The sequence below is a fragment of the Capsicum annuum genome, chromosome 6 (genome assembly GCF_002878395.1).
Source record: "Capsicum annuum cultivar UCD-10X-F1 chromosome 6, UCD10Xv1.1, whole genome shotgun sequence".
Lineage (NCBI taxonomy): Eukaryota > Viridiplantae > Streptophyta > Magnoliopsida > Solanales > Solanaceae > Capsicum > Capsicum annuum.
Window position 1 is genome coordinate 200,672,352 of NC_061116.1, and position 15,212 is coordinate 200,687,563.

Sequence of the window (15,212 nt, forward strand, 5' to 3'; positions counted from 1 at the left end):
TATTTTTTTGTATTAAATATTTTTTTAACTATTTAGATGACCTGTAATAATTAATTAGGATAATATTTAGTAAAATTACGATTAAAACAGCTGAAAAAAACATGTCATAAATGTCTATTTTATTTTTTTTATTAGATATTATTAATTTTTTAATATGCAAAGAACTTACAATAATTAATTAAGGGTAATATAGAAAAATCACGAAGCAAGCAGCTGAAACAGACATGTTGACAGAAAACAGCCCGCTTCAGCCACCCAACTCCCTCTTATATAATAAGAGAATATATATATATATATATATATATAGTGATACAGATTTTACTAAATATATATATAGTGATACAGATTTAACTAAATTTAGTAGTTTAATATTCAAGCACAGTACAATTTCCTTTAGCATAAAGAGTTAAAATGTTTTACCTAGTTTTTAAATAGGTGAATTTATTTTGAAAAACTTTAAAATTCTATGCCTAAATTCAAAATCAAAATTAAAAAGTTTTAACTTTCGAAATTCAAACTATGATTCTTGAAATTCGAACTATGACACAAAAACTGTTATTGTTTTTTCCCCAATAATAATACTACTCAAGGACAAGAGAAGGGAAAAGTGAAAACACCTGCTCAGAAAATTAGTCCAGAATAAATAATGGATTTAGGTTATATCTATACATCGATAATATAAGATGTTACATAATTAACGAAATTATACTCGTTAAAGTTAAAATCACCTTTACACGTACCAATATGAATTATAAAGCTAATCCATTCCCCGCATTAACATAAACTAGTAATTGGTACTACAATTTCCTACAAAAGAGACATGATCAACAATTTCACGCCCTTTGGTCTCAACTGGAAAGAGGAGAACACTAATTGCTGATAAAATTATAACAACTTCAAATAAAAGAATTGCAGCCATCTGCTGGCAACCTCTAACCAATTGCACTGCAACTATAGGAGAGACCATCCCTGCTATTCTTCCCACAGCACTTGCAACTCCACAACCCATTGATCTCACTGAGGTTGGATAAATCTGCGGAAAAGATATCAAAATGACAAAACGTAAGCCTCCTAAGTTTTGTTTTGCTAAAACGTCAAAAATTAACAACTTTATACTGACACTCCAGACAAGGCTATGGCAGGAGTAACTTGATCCATCTCACCCTATCAAAGGTACCTCAACCACCAAAGAAGAGATAGAACAGGCCAAAAGAACCTAATCTACGTTTATTTCTCATTACAAACCTGAAAACTCAATGCATTTACCGGAAGAAGATCCACTATGATATTGTTAGTTTATACATAAAAAAGGAAAATGGTTCTTAAATTGCGACAAGATTGCTAAAACTGATCAGCTTTAGTAACTATATTCAGTTGTCTCTTTAGAACTCCAGGCTAATCCAATCAAATATCTGATAAACTACATGCAACAGCTACAATAAATAATGAAGCCAGCCTAATGTCCTAAAATTTAACTTGGTTTGGAAATCGATGCACCCACATAAAACAACTCGATAAGCATAAGAGAGGGGTGGTGGAGGGGAACGGAGGCATAAAGATAAATGTTGTGAATGGTTTAAGATGCACAATGATCAACATAAATGTTGTTTGCCACTTCAAACAAATAAAACACAGTTTCAGTGGAAAAGAAAATATTATAAAGTCCAAAATTCTCTGTCAATTGAATACATGAAAGATAAGGAATATCTATCAAGTTTTGACTGGAAGGGACCAAAACTATGCATGTCAAGAAATTGGATGCGTCAGAATGATGAAGCTAAGAATTAAAGAAGAAAGAAGTGCTTCAAGAAGGTAAAGAGTGACAGTCACCTCTGGACAATAGACACCAGCAAGAGTGAAGGTCCCTACGATCCAGATACGAGCTCCAAAGAGCAATGCTGTTGTTAATACCTCATTCTGAGGTACAAGAAGTGGAAAAAGGAATAGGGAGCCCAAGACATACATCAGTGCCATTGAAACTTTCCGACCAGCTTTCTCCACTATTAGAGCTGAAATAAGAAGTCCAGGAAGCTCTGAAAGATAAAGAAACTTAGATTTACAAATTGTAATTAAGTCAATGGGAGCTGAGAAGAAATAACGATCACAATTTGACACAAGAAAATGGAAGTAAAAGTACCAGCAAGGCTAGTGATGAACACGTCTCTATAGTGGCTTGAATCATTTTTCACATGCAAAGCAACTGAGAAGCATCTATTTTCCCCAGTGCTAAACTGTGATGTCAGCAATATAATGCCATAATAGGAGAATGAATTTCCGAAATAAACCACCCACATGAGAAGGGTAATTCGTAGTAAATTTGGGGATAAAAGCATCAGGGATGAAGACAATCCTTTCTTAAAATTGAAGATTTTGTTTGCTTTCGACCCAAGCAATTCCTCATTCAACTCTGTCACTTGATCAGAAACAAGCATTCCAGGGGGAAGTTTTGTCTGATTGACAACAGCTATTTTCCTCAAAATATCATGTGCATCACTTATTCTACCTTCAACACATAGATATCTAGGAGACTCTACTGTAAAAACGTACAAGAGAAGTGCTGCAAATGATGGTATAGACGATAAAGCCAATAACCACCTCCAACCTAGTCTTGGCATGATAATCTGCAAGAAAGACCAAGCAACTTGCAATAAGCTTTTCCAATATTTACAGATAGGGTAAGATACATACTCTTCTTTGTTTTCATTTTCTCATTAATTACTAAGGGGTCGTTAGTTTGAGGACTAAATTATTCCGGGATTATTATCCTTGGACTAACTTATCCTATCAGAGAGTTGGGATAAAATCTTCCCAAGTTTGATGGGATACCAAGTATTAAGTTCGGGATATCCCACCTTACCCGCATACCAAACGACCCCCAACTGTTTGGGAGCGACACAACTCTCTGTCAATGATAAAAAACCTACAGCAAATGATATTCGATGAAGTGATTTTTTCCTTTTGAGAAGGGATATTCGATGAAGTGATGATAATCAAGTATGAGATCTCTCAGTAATAACCTATTAATTCTTTACCGAAGACTAAAGTACCACAAAATGTGTGGGAGCAAGTGACTAATCACAGCTTATCTGATCCATCACCTTCTATGCAGTTGCATCGTCTATGTTCTGGTTGAGCTCTCGAATTCAAGGGCAGTCAGACCAATTCAAGAGAAATGTTCTAGGTTTTCTGGGTGAAACTTTTCTCAATCCCCTTGTCGTTTCTTTGAATTAGGTTCTTTTTGGGATTTGAGACCCGTCTTTATTATTATTATTATTATTTTGGGGATATAGACGATAAGATAGTAATCACACATAATTTGTGATACATAGGTGCTTAGTCCTATTGACACAACTGAGCAATTTTACTAGAAATTTTTGGACAACTGGAAATAGACATAAAAGTACAAACCATTGTAAGAAAATTAAATAAATCAAAGATGAAAGAAGTGAAATGTATCTACATTATATATAGATATGTGTTTACCTCATTTGTTTAAGCAAACCCTTCAAAAGAATGCAAACAGATATGGACAAGTTATTGTATAATATGGACAGTCTTTGCAAGTGAGATTTCCAGTCAGAAGATGCTTATACCTTGGGTCAAATATTTCTTAAATCTTACTTGACCCATGGATATTAGGGGCAAAGTGTCAATGTGGTACCCAAAGGCACACTGTCAATTATACATATTTAAAAGAAGATGAAAACTAACGGTGGAGATAAAAACAGACGTTTTGTGACTTGGCATTATTCCTTTTTTCCTCTGTTATTCTATGTCCAGCTTCCATTGACCTCCACAGAGTATTAGATTAGTCACAAGATCATCCTATTCCTATTTCACTTATTAAAGGAGAGATATTCCCTTTTTTCATAACCGTGGTGTCCGGGCCAGCTTATGCGCACCTCAACTAATTCCATGACAGAGATATTTTGTTCTTTCCATTTTATACTTTGGAAAAGTGTATATTCACTTTATTATGGACAAATGGGATCTTATTCACTGATGAATAAGTTCATTCGTGCACTTGAGCTTAGTTACTGAGCCATTTCTTAATCTAATCTAAAGACATTAAGGAATCTTCCACGTACAGATGATAGGCTTCTAGTCATCGTGGAAGTCTGTACGTAGACATAGACATGGGGAACAGTAAGAAAATGGATCCTTAGACCAGCTAATCCATCCTAATTGAAGCTTATTTGAGTTGGCAGTAATTATTGAAGCAAACGGTGAGTGTAGATAAAATCATATCTTGTTAAAATTCTGAGAAGAGAATGATTTCACAATAGACAGGCAATACATAAGAGCAAGCAAAAGATGAACGCGTTTCTACTTTTTATTCTAAGGCAAATACACAAGCAAAGGATGTACCATAGCCAATAAAGCCTCAAGTATTGTTCCAATTGTCCAAAAGGTTGAATAGATAACCATCCAAATGCCCCTATTTCTAGAAGGCATGAATTCTAGAAACCAAGATCCATATACAGGCCCACCACCCAGACCGATTCCAACCAGCATACGAAGAATGAGCAGTGAAATATAGTTTGGAGAAAAGGAACTCAGAAATGCACAGACGGTTGTCACTATTGCCACAGTCAGAAGACTTTTCCTGGTGATGGAAAATGAAAGTGGATAATCATCTTCAATGCACAGAATATGACAACTTAAACCAGAGAACAATTAAGCAAATGCTTCTATCATCAATCTTAAAGAGAGATAGAATACATAGTATAAGTAAAAACTTATCAACAACTACGTATTGCATTTAACAAACCAAATTCATCAACACTTAACAACAACTGTAACTAATAGAGTACGAAAAAAGTTGGGAAATTGAGAAACTGATCAGTTTCAAGTTGACTCAAACTACATCCACAATATTATTATTCACTATTATCACAGCACTGGATGAACTAATGCGTCACATCCAAGGAGAGGTTCCATGGCGTATGCTCTTTGCAGATGACATACTTTTGATTGACGATGCAACATACTTTTGATTGACAAGACATGTGACAGAGTTAATGATATGTTGGAAGTTTGGAGACAGACCCTGAAGTTTAAAGGTTTCAGGTTGATTACGACTAAGACAAAATACTTAGAATGCAAGTCCAGTGACGTATTTCACGTGACAATGTTGATGTTAAGGATTGATACTCAAGTCATCACCATGAAAGGTAGTTTCAAGTATTAGGGGCCAATAATCTAAGGAAATGAGAGATTAATGATGATGTTACACATCGTATTGGAGCATGATGGATAAAATGGAAGCTTGCATCTTGTGTCTTGAGTGATACCACGCCTTAAGGGTAAGTTTTATAAAGTGATGATAGACCAGTTATGTTGTATGGGACGAAGTGTTGGTCTGTCAAGAACTTGCACATCCAGAAGATGAGAGTAGCGGAAATGAGGATGTTGAGATGGAAGTGTGAGCATACTAAGAGAGATATGATTAGGAATGAAGTTATATAGATAGGGTTGCTGTAGCCTACGTGGTGGACAAGATGAGGGAGGCAAGGTTAAGATGGTTCTGGTATATATTAACAGAAGATGCACGGATGTGAGATGTCACAATAAAGAGGTGTGAGAGTTCAGCTATAGTGGGTATGAGGAGAGGTAGAGAGGCAAGTGAACAAGTCTTGGAGAGAGTTTATTAGACATGATATGACTCAACTGCAGCTATCTCAGGGACTTAAACCTAGATAGAAAGCTATGGACGTCGATGATTAGGGTAGAAGGTTAGTAGGTCGTCGACTGTTGTTTCCCTTATCAGTTTTGTTATTACTACCCTTCTACAGGGGCGGACCCACGTAGTCTGTGTCGGGTGCTTGAGCACCCATTGACCCCAGATTTTTTTTTATATATTTATATATAAAATACAATAAAATAAGTTATAATGTATTTTTTAAGCACTCATAGACAAAAATGCCTGTTGACTTAAGTACCTTAATGCCTGAAGTGGTGTGAGTTCCATTCCTGGTAGCAACACAATTTTTTTTTCCTGCACCCATAACCTTCAAATTCTGGACCCGCCCCTGCCCTTCTATTATTATATTCTACGATGGTAGTTTATATATCGTTTTCTTTGCTTCAATTATCATATTATTTGTCATTGCTATGTTCTTTTCTTTAGATTGTTCGTTACTATATTTGCTTTACATACTTGATTCTTTTTGAAAGTAAAGGGGAGTAGAAAAACTTAAGAATTTAGGAGAATACAAAACATTTAAAAATAAAATACGAGCTTCAAAAAGAAGAAAGTTGAAGAATCAATGAGTTTTCAATAAGAATGGAGTAAAAGAAAGTTAGAGAGAGAGAGGGAAAGAAGTAAATTGAAATTGAAAAGATGCTTTAGTGTTATATGTTTTAAGTATATTTATAAGTAGTTATCATAGGTTTTAATATGTTAATATAGTCCAATTCTTTATTATATGTTTTAAGTATATTTATAAGTAGTTATCATAGGTTTTAATATGTTAATATAGTCCAATTCTTTATTATAGTTATTTTTTATTTTGTTTTAAAATGAGAAAATCAGGCCTAATAGTCTAACTTTGTTTTATTATACTAATTGAAAACTTGTTGGAAAAAAAAAAAAATTAATTGAAAACTTGGAGAGGCCTGCTGTGTTTGGTATGATGAAAAATATTTTCTGGAAAATGTTTTCTTATTTTTTCTTGTTTGGTTGTAGTTAAATGTTGGGAAAATGTTATCCATAACAACTTATTTTCCTCCATTTGAGGAAAAATGACTTCCCTTATGGACCAAGGGAAGTTATTTTCCGAAAAATGACAAATGTGACTTATGCCCCACCCCCACCCCTTTGCCCCACCTCATCAACACTAATATTCACATTTCTCAAAAAATTCACATTACTCAAAAATATTTTTCACTGTGCTTTGCTTCAATTTTTCACTGCTTGAAATAAAAAATAGTGAAGCTCGAATTTTTTTCTTTTCCAATACTCATTGAATGTATTGTTATTTCCATATGCATAAGGGAAGACTTACCTATATTACTTTTGTTAATTGCATATTTCATTTTGTCATCAACGTAGCTTGTTTCACAAGGTTGAATAAGCTTGTCGTTCCGTTGTATTTCTATTCATTGTAGTATCTTGAGATTGTCCTAACAAAATGTTGAAAAATAACTCCTATATTTACTAATTAGTAAAGGGACGACCCGGTTCATACCTACTCCGTAGGTGTCGAGGAGGGGAGGGACCACTCCGGGCCTGACCTACGCGCCCTCACCCCAGCTTCGCTGGAGGGGCGTTTTGAATCCCCGACCCTGGCACACCACGGTAAGCAAGCTTACCGCTGAGCCAAGGCCATCCCTCATATTTACTAATTAGTAATTGATTAAATTTAGTGATTGTAATATTTTAATATTCGATATTGATATTATTTGCTATACTAAAATTAGTTCTTACAAATTGTTGAGTTGCTAGAGGCACTAATATACTAGTTAACAGTTAGTAATGTTTTCTAAAAACTATTTTTCCACTCACCAATCAAATACTAGAAATACTCACTAACCAAAGACCATAAAATATTTTCCGAAAAATATTTTCCACTCATCAACAAAACATGAGAAAATAAGTAGAAAACCAACTTATTTTTTAGAAAAATATTTTCCATGAAAAATATTTTTCATCATACCAAACACACCCTAATAGACAAATTTTCCTGATTCAAATTTTCTCCCCCAATCCAATTATACCGTATATGTAGTTGTTGTACCACAACATAGACTTTGGATTAAAAGGGATAAATAAGTTTCTCAATTAAGTGAGGTCCTTCAAGTTTTTAAAATTTGGTGGAAGAGATAATTTTTTTTTGAGTTTTTTTTAAAGTTTTTTTGTTCTAACAACTTCTTCCAGTTGTTGAACAACTTTGATAGCTGTTCGGCAACTTTGTGAAGTTGTTCAACAACAATCAAAGTTGTTGAGACAACTAATCCAGTTGTTCAAGATACATTTATCCTTTTTTTTTTTTTTTTTTTAATTAAAGACTTGGGAGGGTTGACTCATTTTTCTCCCCACAACTCTGTGTAGTAACCCAATTTGAAAAAGAAAAACATTAACTTTACGGTGAGAAAAAAAGGCTTGCCTTCTTCCATAATTGTCAGCAAGAATGCCCCAAAAGTAAGCACCAATGAGCATACCAGCAAAAACAACAGTAGTAATAAGAGTTTCTTGGGTAGAAGAAAGTCCCCATTGAGACTTGACAGCTGGTCCAATAAAAGAAAGAATCATAACTTCAACAGCATCCACCATGGATCCAAGACCCGCATAACCCAATACAAAATACTGGAATTTTCCAAAACCCACAGCTGTTAGAGCTTCATCCAATGTGTACACAATTTCGTCTTCCTCATCTCGCTGCTGCTGCTGCTGTTGTGCCATCTCCAGCCCGCCAAATTCCGGTCAATGAATCCACTGATTGATGACAAAAATATGGGAGGGGTTTTTGTCATAAATCTAGGAATTTGGCAAATAATAAGTGAAGACAGAGGGACGAATGAGGTGGAAGAAAGGACTAGGATCCAATGAGCTCAAAATTCAAATGGCTCACATTTAGTCCCATACATATCAAGTGAATATAACAACCTAACAATCCGCTATACAGTTACGGGTCGTTTGGTTTGAAAATTGTTATCTCGGGATAACTAATACCGGGATTAGTTATTCGAGATAACTTCTCCCACCATGTATATGAGATAGTTATTCCATCACTAAGGTAAAAATGGTGGGATAAGTTATCCCGGATGGGATTAATCCCTCCAACCAAACAAAGGAAAATGTATTCTTTTATTTTATCCCGAATAATTAGTTATCCCGGGATAATAATTTCCAAACCAAACGACGTTTTAGGGGTCGTTTGGTTGGGAAATTGTTATTTCGAGATAACTAATACTGGGATTAGTTATCCCAGGATTATCTGGGATAACTTATCCACCATGTATATAGGATAAGTTATCCCATCACTAAGGAAAAAATAGTGGGGTAAGTTATCTCGAGTTGGATTAATCCCTCCAACCACACAAGGGATTAAGTGATCTTTTATTTTATCTCGGGATAACTTATACCTTAGATTTTTAATGACCCCTTAACAAATTACTTTTTTTTTAACATAAGAATTGGTGTGGTGTTCAGCACCTCACCCCTAAAGTAAGAGGTTAGGGGTTCAATTCCCACTTCTGGTGAATGAAAAAAAATTCTGTGGCCAGTTCTCTACTGCTTAGTGAGCCCCACTTCTGGTGAATGAAAAAACTCCGTGACCAGTTCTCTACCTTTTAGTGAGTTGACAATAGAAATGAAAGATTAGTCTAGTCTCATGGCTGCCGGCTGTAAAAATAGTAGAAACGAAGGATTAGTCTAGTCTCACGGCTGCCAGCTGTAAAAATATCTTGAGAAACAGTTTTTTTTAAAAGTACACGCTTAACTAATTTACCATATTTTCCTCACATTCCCTCTTTTCTCAAATTCTTCTAGGAGAAGTTCCTAAATGGCTCTTGTAGGTTGGTCTTGCTATTTTGTTCAATAAATAAAATATTTTTTTATTAATGATAAATTTTTTAGATAAAATTGTCCTCGTAACTGGGGGTTTGAGTTAAAAGTGACAAAAGAGTTTTAAAATGAGGTGTTCTTGATTCAAATTTTAATAATTGAGTGTAGGTGATAATTACTTTATTATGAATTAAGAAAATAAGGAAAGTTTGAGAATTGCTCACAAGTTTTTTAGTTTACATTTTGATCTAATGTAAAACCTAATATAATTAAAAATAAAGGAAAAAAGACGTGTTTCTCTCTCTTCGCGATTTTTGTTGTTCATTGTTGTTGCTGCTTTATTCATCATCTTTTGCTTCATTATCATTATCTTCTTCTTGTTGACCATTATTGATGTTGTTACCGCTCTTGCTGCTAATTGATCAATTTTTTAGGTCAGATTTTGTGTCGTATATCACTTTGGCATTAGTTCATAGGCAACTTTGGTACGTAGAATTATGATTTTTAGTTAAATTTTTTATCTGGGTACACTATTACTGGTGTTTTTTCAACAATAGATAGAAATAGAACATGAATCCAACATACGAGTCATCTGTTGCAACAAAATACTTATATGTTGGATTCATGTTTATGGTTCTATAGTGCTGTAATATGAATCGAACATATGAATTATCTAGTGCAACACTCGAGTTATCTATTGCAACAGATGAGTCATCTATTGAAATTGATTACTCACCTATTGCAACAGAATTTGAAGTTGATTCCAACATATGAGTCATCTATTGCAATATATGAGTTATCTGTTGCAACAAATAACTCACCTATTGGTATTCATGTTACAGAACTATAGAACCTGAAGCTGATTCCAATAGATGAGTTATCTATTGCAACAGGTTAGTGATCTGTTGCAACAGGTCACTTGTCTGTTGGAATCAACTTTAAAGGTTCTGTAGTAATGTAACATCTATCCCAACAGGTGAGTCATCTGTTGCAATAGATGAGTCACCTGTTCCAACATATGACTTATCTATTGAAATCAATTTCAGGTTCTCGAGTACCATAACATAAATCCCAATAGGTGAGTCATTGACAGTGCACACGCAAGTGTACGTGGTCTTATCAAGTGGTAAATTGGCCTTCAAGAAGCCAAGTATTGATCCAACAGAGACTTGATTCAACAACGATTCAATTTTAGTTCACAAATTAGATTCAGTTGATGCAAGCGTAACCAAAAAGAGAGTTTGTAATTTGTAAATTGTAGGAAAGTAAACAATGCGGAAATTAAAGATCTTAAAATAATCAATAGGAAAAAACCCAAGGTTAAAGCACTTTAAACAATCGTACTATGTTATTGAATTTCATTCGTTAACTTGCTTATCTTGGTTGTTGATTCGTAGGGTTAATTGCATGATTATGGTTTCCCAACCTCTAATCCTTTACCTAAGTTGAACCTTACAACTACATCGTTGAGCGGGGATGTAATAGTCCACTTAAGTTCTTTAAGCTATCATCCTATGTTTGAATCAAGTTCGGCTCCTAAGTACATCCTTGTCCTAGGTGCTAAGTTCAATTCTTTATTTCATAAAAGAATAAAAACTCAAACTTTGTTCATCTCCTTATTCTATCTCCTATTCCCTCTCCCGAGATCAAAAGGTAGACAATTGATATATTCTAAGGGTCGCGAATCCTTAAAATAGTTAAATCAAAGATGAACACACAACCAATAATGATAAACTAAGTTAAAAGAATTCAATTCAAAACTATAATACTCATGTTCTTGGCTTTAACCTCGGAAAAGGGCATTTAGCCACGCATAATCCTAATCATAATCATAAGGTGGTAATTAACGACTAAAAATATGAATGAACTAAATAAAAATAATAAAAACCTAATAAAGAAATTTTAGCAGCCCCTTGATCTCCAAAAGATGTCCAAAGATATGTAAAAAGTGATATAACATGTATTTATAGTATAGGAGCAAGCCAATTTCGTGTTGGACAAGAAAACTGTCAATTATTGAGCCCGGGACTAGGTGGGGCATCGCCCTGGCTATAGCCCCGCTCCAAGTGAGGCGGAGCCTTGTCTAGAGAGCTGCTCCAAGAAAGGCTGCGCCCTGCCTATAGCCCTGCTCCAGGTGGGGCGGCGCCTTAATATCTCCCTGAGCCTCTGGAAGTTGCTCTCCGAATTTTGGTTAAGTGTAGAGTCTCCCCTCTTGGTTCCTTATCTTGTGGTGTATTTTCCATGGATTTAAAGCCTTCTTATCATCAAAATATCATCGTATTCAGCTCCCAAATCATCCTACAAAATCACACCCCACGAATTAGGAGACAAACACAACACTACATCCATAACGACGAATCAAAATAAGAGCTAAACTAGGCTAGTTCACATTAACCTTCCACGTATTGCTCCAGCTGTACACTCACTCAAATTAAACTTTTCTCACTAACAACAAGATATTTCACTCATAATCACACATTTAAACCATAAGGAATTCATTAAACACACTATAATCCACCGGAATCAACTAGACAAGCACCTAGCTCAAGCTAGTCACACTAGTTTTCCGAGTTGAACTTCTAAATGAATCTTTTAGGTACAAACTTGTTTGGAATTAACTTTGAACATTATAAAAACATGCTTTAACACTCTGATACACATTCATCTCATTATCAACCCATATAGCACACGAATTATCCTCAAAACAAGGCTAAAAAGGCTAGAATAGTGATACTAGAATACATAAATACACCCAACATCACCACCCCACACTTGAAGCCTTGTTCATTCTCGATCAACTCTTCACTATAAACATTATGAGCTGAAGATTCTACACTTATACTACATACAAGACACTCAAGCTAGTACTACAATGACTACATGGAACACAAGTTTCTACACTAAACATGTCACAAACACAATTGAAAGCTTAGGAACACTACTCCAAAACATCCTAGCCTCAAGAATTGACTCACCTAGTTGGCAAAATCATGCTTATCATTCAATCAAGGACATCATTCAAATCACCCATATTCATCAAACATGTTCCCCTCACAAAAAGAGAGTTACCCGTTATCACTCACAATTATGCAATTTATAACGTGGGTACAAGAATCAAATTACACTCACTCTCACAAGTAATTCACAAGTTACACATAATGAACCATAGGCTTGCCTTTAGTGTAGTGCTACACTAATATTAGAATGTCAAGAATAGGATCAAATAGGTCTTTTCTCGGTTGTAATGTAGGCTAAGGGACGGATAGGAACTATTTAGGAATAATGACTAACCTCTCTAAGCGCCTTAATACACTATATTATACATTTAAAACCAATCTCCAATGGCCAAATTACACCATTTTTGTCTACCCCATCTCTTTTAAGCATTTTTACAAACACATGGTGGGCGTATTGTTTATTCCTTCAAGATTCAATTTTTCTCACTTCTACAATCATAGGAATATTTCTAACACCATTTATAGTACCCCAACCACCACAAATCAAATATAAACTCCAATAACTATTACCTTGGGGCATCAATTTCACCTTTTTCTTCTTTAGTTTCTCAAACTCCTTACTAAATTAATTTTTTTTATTAAATCACTTAGGAGCTTTTGGGATCAAATTATGGTCTATCAAAGAAGGAATTAGGCTACATAAGAGGATACCAAAGAAAAGGCTAAAGGCTCAATGGGGGTTAACAAATATAATGCACAAAGGGTAGGACAAAAAAAGGTATAAAACAAGGCTATCAAAGAAATGCCTAAATCATCTCCTAAACTCACATTCTTTATTTTGCTTTACACACACACCGAGCAAGTTCTAGATATCACATGATACAAGAAATATACTAAAAATCTCACACATACATGACACATGCTCAACTCAATAGGATCATCGTAGACTCTCAACCAAATAATAGCATGAATTCAAATTTAAGTCAAAAAGTACAAGAGTCCCAAAAATAAGCCTAAGAGTCTCAAAAATAGTAATTCATTCAATCAACATGCTTTTACAAACAAACCCACTTACATCATGTAATCAAAAATAGCACCAACACGAATATCTTACACCAAATTTTTTTAAATTGAGCCAAAATTTAAGAATTTTCCCATCACACACTTAAAAATCTACTTTGTCCCCAAAGTGAACTTAAAAGCAAGAGATATAAATACTCTCTAAGGCCTCCAGGATTAGCTAGTAGCATCTTTTTGCATTTAAATGAGATCCATGGGACCCCACACTCTATTTTTTCCATGCTTCTTAGCTCAAGTTTATGGTACTCAGACTTCCCATTAACCCGTGACTCAACCAAAAACAAAAACTATGTGAAACAAAAACTAAAAACTAAAAAGAAAACATACCTACTTAACTTGGGTTGCTGTGATGCCCCGAAAAAAAATTTCCGTTTAAATCTCGGATGAAAATATGTTGAATTCTGTTCTTTATCGTGATTAACAATTCTTTTGTGTGGAATTTCCAGATATGCAACCCGTCATCGCGTAGAACATCAAATAATCTTTCCAACGATATGTGTATCATCCAAAACGGACACTCGAGTGATGAGTTATGATCATTCCGATCTAACCGTGAATACTGGTGAATAGTAAATGTGCAGGAAAAAAATACTGAGGCCAGGTGAATTTTAGGGTCAACTTCAAAGGATCATAAATCCTTGTACATAATGATCTGGGTGAGCTACTATATATCAAAAGAAAGTTCTGAAAGTCTTCTTTCCAATGAAATTGGTTTCATCCAATTTGGCCATCGAACCAAAAAGTTTTGGTCGATCTACTTCAGCCTATCAAAACAGTCCACCAAAGGACATATTTGACATTATTTGATTTTTAAGTGTATTTTGGTCATTCCCACTCCAATCCATCCCGGTAAACCATGGATTTAAGTCCATTAAGAACATTCAATAGCTCATTTTTCTCCAAAATTTCCTAAGGCTCAAACCCCAACCCTCCTACTCCAAATTTCATCCTTCTATGTCTCTTGATTGAACCGTAGAAATTTTAAATTGATTTGGGGTTCGAGTTGATCATGTTAAGGGCTTCGAGAAGCACCCTTTATTTTTGTGAATAAAGTTCCGGAGTCGGAAGTTCATATTCATCTTTCATTTTTAGGTATGTGGGGCTTTGAACAAGATTATCCTTTCGATCTTGTGCCCAGTATTTTTTGTTGAATTACATTGACATGAGATTTTACATGTTTTACCATGAATTGGAAATATGGTTTTATATCTTATATTATTGTCCATGAGCTATGGGATTATGCTATCCGATATGTGTATGATGTTGAGATGAAATTATGTCCAAAAAGTATTTGATTATGAGAGTATGATGATTCAATTTGTTAAGCCTTGATTTATACTATCATTCCACTATTTCCTTATTATGAATTTATAATTGATATTGGAAATTCTATATCCCTACTATGGGTTGATGTCTCAAGTACCTTTAAATAAGAGTTGGATGGCAAATTGAGAAATATTGATATTGAAGTTGCAATGAGTCTTGGTATTTTCTGGATGGTTTTAATGAGTTAAATTGTTGAAAATATTATGTATTGAGTCTTTATATCCTTGTCCAAATGTCGAGTCGGTTATGGTTCAATGCATTGATACCTTGTTGATGTTAAGGAAGATTAAAATGTTTTGAGCTAAAATGTGTTGAGTTAGGAATCCACCACAACATCACAA

At 34.7% G+C, this 15,212-nt stretch overlaps 1 protein-coding gene across 1 annotated transcript; it reads right to left on the reverse strand.

Moving 5' to 3' along the window:
* Positions 1-624: 624 nt before the first annotated feature.
* Positions 625-8,619, reverse strand: LOC107876110 (organic cation/carnitine transporter 7). The gene is made up of 5 exons (XM_016723114.2): positions 8,109-8,619; positions 4,369-4,606; positions 2,138-2,621; positions 1,831-2,033; positions 625-1,033 (listed from the first exon to the last, which is right to left on the reverse strand). Exons 1-5 carry the CDS (start codon positions 8,402-8,404, stop codon positions 785-787), a joined length of 1,470 nt encoding a protein of 489 aa, XP_016578600.1. The 5' UTR covers positions 8,405-8,619; the 3' UTR covers positions 625-784.
* Positions 8,620-15,212: the final 6,593 nt, after the last annotated feature.